Source organism: Eurosta solidaginis, chromosome 4 (assembly GCF_040869045.1).
Source record: "Eurosta solidaginis isolate ZX-2024a chromosome 4, ASM4086904v1, whole genome shotgun sequence".
In the NCBI taxonomy this organism is placed as follows: Eukaryota; Metazoa; Arthropoda; class Insecta; order Diptera; family Tephritidae; genus Eurosta; species Eurosta solidaginis.
In genome coordinates, this window is record NC_090322.1 from 220,348,736 (window position 1) to 220,363,034 (window position 14,299).

A 14,299-nucleotide genomic window follows, 5' to 3' on the forward strand; every position below is an offset into this window, starting at 1 on the left:
AATTACCTGGGGAGTGTTATCGATGCCGATGGTCCTTCAGGCCGTTTTCAGATCCGGTACATTCCGGCAACAAGCACCATTAAGGTTCTAGCCCAACAGTCTCGGGAACGATTTGGTATGACCACATAAAACTTTCCGGGCCCTACCGCCCTCCCATCCCTTAGATCCATGAGGAACTTGGGGTCGCCAGATCCTCGGCTGTTAAAAGAACAGGATTCGCCACGTGTAGGTGAGGTTGACAATTTTAGTCGCCTCTTACGACAGGCATACCTCCCGCGGGTATATTCTAAGCCTCCTAACCCGCTTATTCGTCCCTGACAACAAAGTGATTGAAATTAATCAATTTGTTATTGAGATGGCCAGGAAAGGTTCCAAAATTAACAAAGCCGAGATGGATAGCTCCATGTGACCCCCCAGTGGAGAATCGAGGCACATGAGAATAGGGCAAAATACTTGCTGTTAACCAACCTGAATGATTGGCAGGTCTCTATGGTCCTTATGGCCATATTTGGATAGGAAAGGAACTAGCTTCCTTCTCAAAGTAAATAACTAGATAATAAGAGTACTTATGGACGTCATCAAAGATTAGTGCGCTATTGCACTTATGCTCCGACGCTGTCGCATACCAATGAGCTCCCTCTGTAGAAGTTGTCAGAACGAGGAGGAAGAGGGGACATTTCATCACTTTCTCTGCCGATGTCCATGATTGCAAACAAGATCACGCAGATTTCAGGGCACATGGTTTGTCAACAGTCTGGTGGAGGTTGGGCAGTTTGATCTTTTGATCCCAAATAAATTCACAAAAGAAAGCGGTTTAGGCCTCCTACGAGATAATCTGGTTGAACGAATGTGCATTCGCTGAGAGCATTCACCATGCAAATATGTATCTGAATGGAAAGTTCCCATGGTTTATGAAGGGAAGAAAAATGTTTCTCACACATTAATGGAGAGGCACCCTAACTTTGGCCAGTAAATGCATGTTCCGTTATCGATATACAGGCCTGTTCTGAATTCCGACTCGTTTTGAAAAGTAAAACGAGGCTGATTCCGAGTCGATTTCTCTTTGGTGTTCTCAATTCCGATTGAAACAAATCGATTCGATAAACAAATAGTCCAGGAAAAAGTTGGTATAAATCTTCCAACTAAAATGAATAATTTAACAAAACTTATTTGTGGGAAAAATAATGTAATTATTTGTGCTTAATAGGCTATTTACTTTCGATTCCAACTGCTCAGAGGCAAAACTTTTCAACTCGACCAAGTCTGGTCGGAGTCGATATCCAGAACAGGCCCGATAGGGTAATTAATCGCACTAGAAGTCACACGGCACGTAATGAAGGATATCGCCTGACAATGACCTACAAGTTTGTAAAAAAAAAACAAGGCTCATCCGTGTCAGAATAAATTAACCTTTTAATGCTGTCCGGCTATTTTTCATTACGCTAACTCAAACAAATTAAATAAAACAGTTAAGTTTTCAGCAAGCATATTCATTATGACGGGTATCATCTACTAATTACACACTGCGCCAGACAACACGCATCAACAATGTAAATAAATGAATATAGCTATCTCGCTATCAATTACTATCTATCTCTTTCTAACGTACGCTTGATTGATGCATGGCAAAATGTAATTTAACAAAGTTTTTATTTAAACTTAACGGAAAGTTTCATAAGTTAAGTAAGCCAAACCATTACGAGCCATTACAGGAACAACAACAAACAACAAAACCACTTTAGGTAAATAAAATATTTCAAAGGCCGTCCAATGCTATATTAAATCACTTCTGGCTAATTTCAGTCTTCGTTGTAACATCAACCTAATATTTCGTATTAATTAAACGCATTTTGTTTTGCTTTTTTCTCCAACACAAATTCTAGTGTAATGTTTGGCGGTTTTGTGTTGATTATCATTTTGAGATTTTCACTTCATCTAACGTTTGCTTCATTGAACGATATGAATATACCTCAAAGCGCTTGTAACTCAACTATAAGACCCAATGTCAGAGTCGCATTGTGGGATGTAATCGTCGAACATTTTGTGCCAAGCACCAGTGAATTTTTAATCTCGGTTCATGCGAAGCATATCGAGGCGTGGATGCTGATGCAAGATTTGCTCACTTGTACTCTGCCTTATTTGAATAAAAGTAAAATACAAATTGAAACTTATGAAGCAATACGCCTACCAACAAATACACGGCAATTTAATTTGTTGCTTATAGATGGAGTGCAGGCTTTAAAGTGAGTTGATATCTGTGTGTATGTGTGTATTAGAGATATACGCCGCCGATAAACGCCGCCGCCGCCGCCGCCGATTTTGGTCGTTTTTCGCACGCCGCCGCCGAATGTCAAAAATATCGGCGTGGCGGCGCGGCGTCCGGCGCGTTAATATATTTTCTACTCGTTTAAGACTGTTTAGGCTATTTATTGTTCATGTCGAAAATTTGGCGGATATGGTCGAAAGTGGTATCAACGGATGCGCATCACTGCCAGTTATAAGAAACTAATTGCGAAATTTAACTCTTTATAACTATTCAAAAGTTATTTAAAATAACAGGCGCTTTCTATATCAGCTTAACACGGACTTTCCATCACCCAATTCGGCAAGTTATTCAAACAAAATACTAAAAGAAAAGTTATATAATAAATTTATATGCTCACTTTGCATTTTTGAAAAAATTAATAATGAACAATTAATTCAAATAAAATGACCCATGGCGAACATGTTTTTAAATTGTCATCGAGAATAAGCGAAATCAGTGATGCAAAATCCTGTAGAAGGTTTTAGGGGCATAAACACCCCTTTGAAATTATTCTTACCTCATACTTAAGGTGAGGATATATGTACTTATGAGAAGGGTGTGAAAAATCACTTGGGCTTACATTTAAACATCTGTTGTTTATTTGCGAAACTATACAATACCGTCTGAAATGTTAATTTTGATTTTCACACTTCATCCTTCAATACCCAAGTCTCCCGGTTTGACATTTCCTAAAATTGGCGGCCCTATCCAAAACTGGTCCCTTGGAGTGAATCACATTGATTATAGCCTATCAACCAAGTTTAAATATCACCTACACGTTACGGCTCCTTTTACAATTGTGAATACGTAGGCACATATATCTACCGGGTGAGGTTTTTTCCTTCGCAAGAACACTCAAAGTGGTGAAGCAAAAGCTTTCCCAAGACAGTGGAACTAATGACTGTGTGTGATACTACCCTAACGTAGTGGACAGTCGAACTTGTCTGAAAACTGAAGCTACGCGGTCATCCATAATGAGCTCCTATATCGTAAGGCCGGAAAATAATAGTTAACAACTTTCAACTTAAAATCCGTCGACTTTCATTCTAAATTTGATTTAACGGAGACAATTGAAATCAATGTTGTGAACACAAACGTCTGCAATCTTTGGTCTACATTTTAAAAATTTTATCCAGGGTCCTTGTAAAATTTTAATTATGTAGATGCCCCGAGGATTATACGGATTTTCACCCATTACGCAATGACCTCCACTTAGATTGCTTATGATTTCGAAGGCGGCATCCTTGGCCGAATAGTCACTCCCTAACGTTTCATGGCGTTTCTCTGGTGTAGCTCGGCAGCATAGCACGACAAAAGCATCCGTTGGAAAGTCTTCGGGGCTACACCTAGAGCTTCTAGGAAAGTGAAGGCGACGAAGGTATGAGTTCGAAGTCGCAGTCCTATATCTTCTGTACTGGGATATGGTGTGAGGCTCAGGAGGCGTGGTAGCGACTGGTGGTAGGGATTCCTACTGTTCGCACATCGGAAATTTTAGCTCTTAAAAACAGCCGAAAAAACTGAAGGCGCCCTGTGCCACGATAGTCGTGAGTATTAATAGACCCTTCATAGCAACCCTAAGTCGCCTTTATGCGTGACCGCCAAGGAGCGACACATGATTTAAAGAAATTGTGTTCGCGACGATTATTAGGAGTTAACCCTAGGTGAAACTACGCTTTGCACGAGATATACAGGCAAAAGTTTGACTATTTTATGTATCTCTATTTCTTTTCAGCAGAAGCAGCAGTACCAATTCCAAAGACCAGGGTTAGGTTCGAAGCCTCTCTGGAGCATGCGAACGAGGGGCAATCCCTTCGCAAGGAGCTACTCCTGAAAATTTCTGAACGGTCTGCGAGATTTTGATGCAAAAACCGCGGATCTTTCCGAAATGGCCAACACGTTGATTTCCTTAAATACATATAAACAAAACCTTTCCTAAATATTATTTTTTTAAATAGAAAAATCAAGCTTTTAAAGTAAGAACACCGGCGTACGCCGGCGCGCCGCCTACACCGCCGCCGCCGGTATATAATAGAGCCTACGCCGCCGCCGCCGATAAAGTGATCGGCGTAAACCTCTAGTGTGTATGTGTAGTGTGTTTCCACCCCCAAATCATCCCTCGAAAGGCAAGAATCTTTCCTACTGTCCTACGATTTTATTTATTTAAAAATATAAAAATAAATGTAAGGCGCGATAACCTCCGAAGAGATCAAAGGCCGAGCTTCTCTTCCAATTTGCGTCGTGCTCTTCTTGATTTTCCCTACAAATTGGCCGGACGGGACCTACATGTTTTATGCCGACTCCGAACGGCATCTGCAAGGCAGATGAGTTTTCACTGATAGCTTTTCATGGCACAAATACACTCGGAGCGCTTGCCAAACACTGCAGAGGGGCGACCCCGCTTAGAAACATTTTCTTCTAATTGAAAAACCTTATTTCTAAACTTTTGATGTTGCTTTGCCCGGGGTTCGAACCCAGGGCATACGGTGTGGTAGGCGGAGCACGCTACCATCACACCACGGTGGCCGCCATTATATTTATTTATTTATTTAAATTCAACAACTAACACAACGAGTTCGACTACAAAAGTTAATATAATTCAATAACAAATATTTGTAAGTTTAAAAGCTACCATTAAGATTAAATACATAAGGACTTTAAGAATTAAATTTAACTCTGAACAAAAAGATAATTTTTTACGATTTATGTTCTTGAAATTATCTTAACAGTTGTGGTCGCAGTGGTGTGGAGGTCACGTCAAGCTCGTGTCCAACTGACGCTCTAAATCTACTTTTAAAACAGCTACGTCTGGACCTCAACATACGTGAAACTGTACAATTTTCGACAGTTGGTGGGTTGGTTAGTGTGGGGCCCGGATACGAAAGACCGGAGCACAAGTAATACACGGTATAATTTTAGCACGGCTAGTCGGCGGCCACCGCCTACCACACCGTATGCCCTGGGTTCACACCCCGGGCAAAGCAACATCAAAAAAAATTTTAGAAATAAGGTTTTTCAATTAGAAGAAAATTTATCTAAGCGGGGTCGCCCCACGGCAGTGTTTGGCAAGCGCTCCGGGTGTATTTCTGCCATGAAAAGCTCTCAGTGAAAACTCATATGCCTTGCAGATGCCGTTCGGAGTCGGCATAAAACATGTAAGTCCCGTCCGGCCAATTTGTTGGGAAAATCAAGAGGAGCACGACTCAAATTGGAAGAGAAGCTCGGCTTTAGATCTCTTCGGAGGTTATCGCGCCTTACATTTATTTATTTTTTATTTGGTGTGCTACCATTGAACCTGCTGATATCTTTAACAAAGGTTTTAGCTACTGCCCGAAGATCTATTGTTTCTTTGTTGCTTTCCTCGCCGCAGCTCCTATAAATGCTGTTGGTAAGGATTCTCATTAACTCAGTTTCAGGCCTAGCGGCCATTACCCCGTTATTGTGGCAGTGATCATAAAGTATTCTTGCCTTGACCTATTAAGTAGGTCCTCTGTTCTAATTATAATTAAATAAAGGAACTAAAAAAATACGCACTCACAACTCAAGTCGTGACCATTTAAATCTATCTAGATAGCTGTGTTCGTCAAAAACGAAGCTATTTCAAAAAAGCGCATTTATTCAATTGGTACTATAGGCTTTAATCGAGTCAATCTGTAAAAATATGTTGGGAAATCCCAAAAAAAAAACTTGTTGACAGGAGCTTTAAGGTACTTCTGTTCAAGAGCGACCTGGAGGGGACGGAGTACACAAGAAGGACACAATTTCGCTCTACACCAACCGGTCCAAAATGCACTGCGGGTTGGGAGCTATTGTTTTCTCCAAACAATTTAAAGTGTCGTTGTCAGTCCGACTTCCTGACTCGTTTATTATCTGTCAAGCGGAATTTCTGGATATAAGGAAGGTTTTGACGCTCATTTCGAAGCAGTAAGTGCGAAGGCGCGAGGTATGCATTTACTCAGCAAGCAGCACTTTTGGCGCTTACATCCGCCATCATTTTGTCCAAGGCCGTCAACAGCTACTAAAGATCGCCTCATGCTGCAGCTACCATCTTAAATATCATGCTTATAAATGTTCCTGGTCAAAGGAATATTGGGAGCTCCGAGGAGGTAGACGAACTTGGAAAGATACGAGCGCTGCTGGATACTGCGGAGACATTCGTAGCAGATTCCTGGAGATAGCAGTCCCCAAATGACACTCCTCGGGCACCTGCAACAAAACTAAGCAAACTTGACTGACTTATGGTAGGAGGAGAACAGATGAAATACTCTGTTTGTGAAGGAAGGGCATTATTAGGATCACAACGATAACCACGGAATACATGCAGCTTGGCCCATAAGTTGAAAAAATGGCGGTCACTTTTAACAAAATTAACAAGAGCTGCGTCGCGTAGCACAACAAGCAAACTCGCATTGTTTCATTTTTTCTATTTTAATAAATTTTGATAATCAAGCAAGTTCAAGAATACTTGTTTGAATATTTCTTACAATATTTACATGTTCGAACTAGCTCATTGGGAAGAGCTTAGCGCATAGACTAGAAGTACACTGCCGTGAAAGTTACATGATTTCACACACAAATTTTCCGAAATATCCTCTAACTGGAGACGGAAGAAACATCCAGTTTAAACAGGGGTGGACTAGAGAGAAAGGAGGGTTAGGAGTGAAAAGATGGCTGGTGTCATGTGGAGACACGTTACAAGCAGGACATATATTATGTGTGTCGGGGTTGATTCTGGATGGGTAAGAGTTTAATTTTTACAGTCTCCAGATCAAAGTTGAGCTAGGGTGACGTGCATCTCCCTAGGGAGGCTGATTTCCTCTATTGCCAGTTAAGGGTACTTTACTTTAAGAACGGAGTTCACCGGGCAATTTCTGGCATAGAGGTTCGACGCCTTGTGAATATCTCTAAGTATCTCTTTGTGCTTTTTCCACATACGGTTGAGTTCTCAAGTGCCGTATTTCCTCATAATGCTTGCGGTCCTGGAAGGCGAGGACCTTTAAATCAGGTGTCTGTTGGAATGCCCTGGTTTCTGGGTATTCAGCAGAAACTGTTTTATTGATAGATTACAAGCATGTTTCCGTTGACTGATAAAGATTTCGTTTTATGAACGTCGAATTAACCCAACTGACACCCAACCCTTTAGAATTGGCTAAAAGTGTTTCTTCTTTTTCTAGCTCACGAAAGACGTTTTTCAGAATTTTTTCAAATTTTTTCATCCAACTCAAAAAAAGTTATGAATTTTTAAAAAAAACACCGTTTTTGTTTTTAAAATGCTATAAATTTTTCAAAATTCCCCGTTTGGGAAATTTTTTTTTTTAATTTGTTTTTAAATGTACTTTTCGGAAAAAATACAAAACAATTTTTAAAGCTTTTTTTTTTTGTAAGATTTCAGTTTTTCGAGATTTTTCGAATTTCGCCATTTTTTTTTCTCATAAAAAACTTCAATCAATTCTGCAATCATCCCCACTAATCCCGGAGTGGGCCGATTTTTTTTTTTTTTTTTTATTTAATTGAAAAAAAAACTTTAAAAATGTTTTTTGTTTTTTTTCCGAAAAATACATTTAAAAACAAATTTAAAAAAAAAAGATCCTAAACGGTCAATTTTTGAAAAAGTTATAGCATTTTGAAAAAAAACACCGTTTTGTTTTTAAATTCATAACTTATTTTGAGTTGTACACCGTTTTTGTTTTCAAAATGATATAACTTTTTCAAATATTGACCGTTTGGGATCTTTTTTTTTAAATTTCTTTTTAAATGTACTTTTCGGAAAAAATACAAAAAAAATTTTAAAGTTTTTTTTTTTCAATTAAATAAATAATAATAATAATAGTAATCGACCCACTCTGGGATTAGTGGGGATGATTGCAGAATTGATTGAAGTTTTTTATGAGAAAAAAAAATGGCGAAATTCGAAAAATCTCGAAAAACTGAAAAATTAAAAAAAAAACTTTAAAAATTTTTTTGTATTTTTTCCGAAAAGTACATTTAAAAACAAATTTAAAAAAAAAAGTTCCCAAACGGTCAATTTTTGAAAAAGTTATAGCATTTTGAAAAGAAAAACGGTGTTTTTTTAAAAATTCATAACTTTTTTTGAGTTGGATGAAAAAAATTGAAAAAATTCTGAAAAACGTCTTTCGTAAGCTAGAAAAAGAAGAAAAACTTTCAGCCAATTCTAAAGGGGTCGGGTTCAAAATTGGTCGAAATGGGATGGAATACCCCTATACAAATTTATATGTACACTGAAACTTTTTAAATTGAAAAAAGAATATGAAATTTATTTTGAATGTTTAATAAATTTTGATGGTCCCTTAATGAATAAATTTTGAATTAAAATTTTTCTCAGTGCTACAATATTTTTGAAAAATTATTTGGTGTCAATTTGTGAGTGAAAATTTCAGTATAATACCGAAGTGCCTTGGCTTCATATGGAAGTGCTTTTCCTTTGCACTTTCATATGAAATTCAGGAACTTTCATATGAATTGAATTTATATGTATGTGTGGGCATATGCGAGTGCTATGAAAATTTTTTTTTTAATATTCAAAGTGTGAATTTGTATCTGTGCCTATGCTTCAGGGCAAAACAAAAACAAAAGTGCTACAAGTGTAAAGGGGTTGAGCAACTCTGTTAAATTAAGAAGAAAAATTTGTTTCTTAACCAACACTTAAACTTAATGATTATTTATTTTATTACGCACCCTAATTATATATTATTTACTTTTTTCTTTTATACAGGGAACTTGATCCAGCTTCCCTTACCAGTCAGTTTGATTTTCCCGAACATTATTTAGTTCTACTGATCGATACAGATACTACGCTAGTTCCGGATTTGCTTATTTCTAGCATTTTAAGTTACTTCTATCGTAATTATCTGGTCAATGTCAGTTTATTGTTTGAACGCAAACCAAATTATGTTGAAGTTTACACATATTTCCCATTTATGGCGAATGGTCCGTGTAAAAAGAATAATGTAAAACTTATAAATATTTACAATGGCAGTTGGCATCATCCATTGGCTACGCACATATTTCCAAAGAAGTTGGCTAATTTTCAAAATTGTTCGTTAACTATAGCTGTTTGGGATACGCCACCATATTTGAGCTATTATCCCGAAGAAAGTGGTTATGCGCGATTGGGTTCTTTCGAGGGTGATATGCTGGTAGAATTGGCCAAGAAGTTGAATTTTACAATGAATCTTGTTGAACCGGAACACAGAACGGAACGTGGTGAACAGTTGCCTGATGGCAACTTAACAGGTGCTATGCAGTTAGTAAGTTTGATACTTCGTATATGACTTTGCATGATATAAAAGTGAACAATTTTTCTAGAATATTTTAACTAAACGAAAACATAGCTAATAAAAGCTATCCATTTGTCAAATACGTAGCTGTAACATAAGGAAGATTGCTGAACTTTTTTTTATTATGAATAGCAAATCGTCACAGCCCACAATAGCCAAGAAAACAGAAAGTACTCCCCTAACCCCAACGGCAGTAAAAGATCTCTCAATCTGCCTCCCATGCGCATTACTCTCTCAGAAAATCGGCTTCAAGGAGTGTATGTGCTTACCTACGAGCTTGAATGAAACCGAATATTTAGTCTTATTCTCGCAATGGCGTTGCAATCGAGAAAGATCTGCTCTGCGGTCTCATATGCGTTGACGCAGAACCCACAAATACTGCTGGAACAGATGCCCGCCTGTCTGCATATGACTTTTGGGTGAGTGCCCATTAATTATCGTTGTTAACATTCTCAATTTGCTTTTAGATATTTTTATAGTAGCTCTGTATCGCTTAGTGTTGTACCCTCCAGAAATGCCTGAAGTAGTAACTCTGTCGTTTGGACTCGGTTTTGGTTTCTGTCTGCCTCCCCCTACTGATTTCATCCCTTATTGTGCAAGTTTCTTTTTCTATGTGCATGGCTGTTGTTGATAGATATTTCGGTCACCGGATACAGCAGTACTCCAACCAATATGATTGTTCTAACTTCAAGGGATATTTTCTTCGAGAAGGAAATGCTGGCTGCGTTTCTAGGATTGATATTATTCGTTAACCTTATTTTCCTCTGGGGAATAATCGTTGTAGTATGAATTTGTACCGTGACGTCCTAGACGATTTGGGTAATCTCGTACGAAGTAAAGTGCTTACCCACATTTTTATAGGTCGCTCAACTTCCCTTATTTTAAGCGTCCGACTTATGTTGTTGTGAGCTATGTTGTATAAGGCTCCCTCTATGCCAAGAAGGCGCAAAGCAGTACGACTCGGCACCACGAACGAACTTTGGATTTCGTTTTCAGCTGGTATAAGGTGGCGTACGTTTACCTACCCATGTATGTATTCACTGAAGCGTGTTCGCTCTGATCTCACTGTCTTTGGTCTTCTACATTACTTCCAGAACGAAGTTATATATACTGATTTGGTATAAAAACGATTTTCGAGATATGTTCCAGCTCAAGACTGTCCCTTATAATTTTCGCAAGACGCCTCCGAAAGTGGGCTGCTAGCAAAAGCCAATATTCAGACTATATGTACCAGTGACTCAGTGTCCATTACTCGCTTATGCAGAGCATGGAATTCTTCAAAAACAATATCGGAATGGTCAAGAGAAAGTCGCTGAATGTTTGAATCTAAATTGTGAAATAATCGGGAAAAAACTTTCAAAATTATGCCTAAAACAGCCACGAAATTTTTCCGAATCCAGTTCCAAAATTATGGAAAATAGTTCGGACATGATCCCGAATTAATCACTAAATAGTTACTAAATTATCCCAAAGTGGTACCAAACTAATATGAGCAGTCCCAAAAAAAATCCCAAAATGACCCCGATGTGATCAAGATTTAATCCAGAGAGCAACATCTAGATGAGCCTAAAATGATTTTCAAGGTATCCCAAAATGAACCCGAATACAATCCTGGTTTTCCAGAAAAATTCCAAAATGGTCATGGAAGATCCCGGAAGCGATTCTGAAACGAACTCGAAGTGAACGTCAATTTTTTCGAAAATTGTCTCGAAACAATCCGGAAATGATTCTGAAATGGTCTGCATAAGACACGAGTTGAACCAGATATTATTCCGAAATAATCCCAAAATGTTTCATATATAGCTATAAGAGATCATATATAGCCATAACTGATCCAACAAGATCAAATTTTCCCAACAGTTCCTAAATGACTAAGAACATTTGTCAAAAGATAGCGAAGATAGTCCCGAAACGATCCCAACGCGATTATTGAAATGATTGAGTGATAGTTCCAATATATTCGCAAAATATTCACAAATTGTTTCCAAAAATAAATTTCGAAATAGTCCTTAACTTATCGGAAAACGGTCCCTATATTATTCACAATGGTTCAAAAAGATCTCGAAATTGTCTCAAAGTGATCTCGAAATTTCCCGAAAATTTTCACGAAATAGCGCGGATTTGATTTCTTATATCATTTCCGAAAATCATTCAAATTGGTATTCAAATAATAGCGAAATAATCTCGAAAACCATTCCGAAATGACAAACACTTTCCCGCTATAAATAGAAGTATATATTTTCTAACGATCTCTTTTCTTTAGTAGCTCAAGATCTATTTTGCAATTTGAAGGGACTTATGCATACCATAATAAGTACTTTCACTTTATCTTGTTTCTCGTCTATATAGATGTGCCTCGCTAGCTAGCTGTTACCTAGCTGAAAGTAATCAAATATTGAGACTCACCCCAGTGGCGTGGTGAGGTTTTCTTGCGCCCGGGCAAAAATATATTTTGCAGTCACATTTTTCGATAAAAATGTATATTCCATCGAAATCTGTATTATAAAATTCACCCAAGTTCTTAAAATTTCTTTCTAAGTCGTTATTATCCTTGTTTAACAAATCCAAATCTAAAGTTAAGGCCATTTAGTCGTGTAAATCTTGTACGTATTTCTTGTTGGAGACGATCGAAAACGCTTTTCATAACGTTAGAAATTTCACATTCTGCGAAAAGACCAACAACATCTCCAGCCGATTCTCCGTACATTTTGCGGCGCCTTCTTACACGTTTTACTATATCAATATCCCATTTTTCACAAAGAGATTTCGCTTTTTTTATTGCTTCTTCACAGAGAGTGTCTCGAATTTCGGATAATTCAGTCGCTAATGATTTAAGATCATGGTACGTTTCCCTAAAATTTATCCCCGGATCTTCCAGTCTGAGCTGCACGCGATCAGTCCTCCTTAAGATTCCATACCAGCAATGAACTAATGTTATGAAATTAAAATTTAGTATATTTTGTAACAGAATTGTAGCTTCACTTCTGGTGTCACTTGTGGTGTTAGTGTTCTCTGCTAGTTGTTCTAAGAGTTCTACTACATTCTCTAGCCCATCGACGATAGAGCTAACCGCTTGTATTCTGGCGCTCCATCGTGTTTCAGACTCACGTTTAACAGTTTTAGTTAAAGCATTTTTTAATAATTCCCTTCGTAACTTTGAATGTGAGAAAAAAAGATATATGCTTTCAATTATTCCACAACCTGTCGCAAGTGTTCCGGATATATGCGTGCATTTTTTTGGTGCAGGAAATTTTTTCCAGAAATCAATATTTTCAAAAAATCAGTTATAATAAAAATACAAATTATCCAGGAGATTCTGCTATGCGGACCATTTGTCCCCCCTGTGTGTAGCGCTTGTGCAAGATGACCTCTTGCATCTCCCTCCCCCCCCCCCCCCTCATTACGCCACCATCTCACACTAAATCCACATCAAGTACACTGTATTCAAAGTAGAGCTAAAGACTTCTTCTCAAACACAAGCGTGTGCTTAAAGACTCGATTAATCGAGAACTTGGCATATCGCGAGATATCTAAATAATTAATTTTGAGAATTTTGGCTATTTTAACTTCCTATATCCTTTAGTCTGTTTGCAGAGCATCGACTTTTGTATCGTGCATTGTTTTAAAGCATCACAGATATAACACATATTTAAATATTTTCTTCTTCTCCTTTTTAAAGCTCTACGACCACATGGCCGACTTAAGTCTGGGTTGCTTTCGCTATACCGCTGAACGTTGCGAAATCCTCACCGCTGCATTACCCTACTATCAAACATGGCAAATTTTCGGCGTCGAAATAACCGGTCAAACCTACTCATCACTAGAAATATTCGGTTTTCCCTTTGATCTAACAACTTGGATATGTTTATTAATAAGTTTTCAATTAGTCTTACTTCTAGCCTATACCATACACAGTCGCTGTGATTATTCACCACTCGCTCGCATTATTATTGGTTATCCGCGTACACGTACACCAATAACAAATACCTATAGTTTATTTCTGGGTATACCAATTGAGGAACCACCACGTACAAATTTTGCACGTTTCGTTCTATGTTCTTGGGTCATTTATGGTTATTTGATGCGTAATTCATATCAAAGTTGTCTCTATAAACTTTTACAAACAGATATATTTCGCACGCCACCACAAAATATTTTTGAACTAATCGATCAGGGTTACTCCTTAGTTATGACAAAGGCTACGTATAACAGCGTTAAGGTTGCACCATTAATGCGTCAAGATCGCATACCAATTATTTTCAATAACGATACTTATGAGTGGAAATCTTATCAATTGGTGGAACGTTTAGGTGGAAAATTGGCAGGTGTATCACCACGTGATTTTCTCACTTACTACATAATGTCTACACGTCAACGTGGCGGATTCTATGTATTGAACGATAGATTTTTTGCTCAATATATAACGATATATTTTCCAAAGCACAGCTACTTGATTAATCGTTTCAATGATTTAATTTTGCAATTACGCAGTCAAGGAATGATCGATTTTTGGGCTCGAAAGTATTTGGATGTAAGTTATTATAAAATGGTGCCACCAACTAATAATGATGCACTCGACATGGAAGATCTTTGGGGTGTATTTATAGCTTATTTCATACTAATTGGCTTGACGATGGTGGTGTTTTTGGCAGAATTGATTTGGTATCAAGTGACATTGTGGATGGTAGGCTGGATTTAA

The 14,299-nt window shown here is 37.9% G+C and overlaps 1 protein-coding gene across 1 annotated transcript; it reads left to right on the plus strand.

The window, feature by feature from the left end:
* The first annotated feature begins 1,887 nt into the window (after positions 1–1,887).
* LOC137248780 (glutamate receptor ionotropic, kainate 5-like) lies at positions 1,888–14,299 on the plus strand. Its single transcript, XM_067779683.1, has 3 exons — positions 1,888–2,243; positions 9,036–9,570; positions 13,280–14,299. The coding sequence occupies exons 1-3, from the start codon at positions 1,888–1,890 to the stop codon at positions 14,297–14,299; spliced, it is 1,911 nt and encodes a 636-aa protein (XP_067635784.1).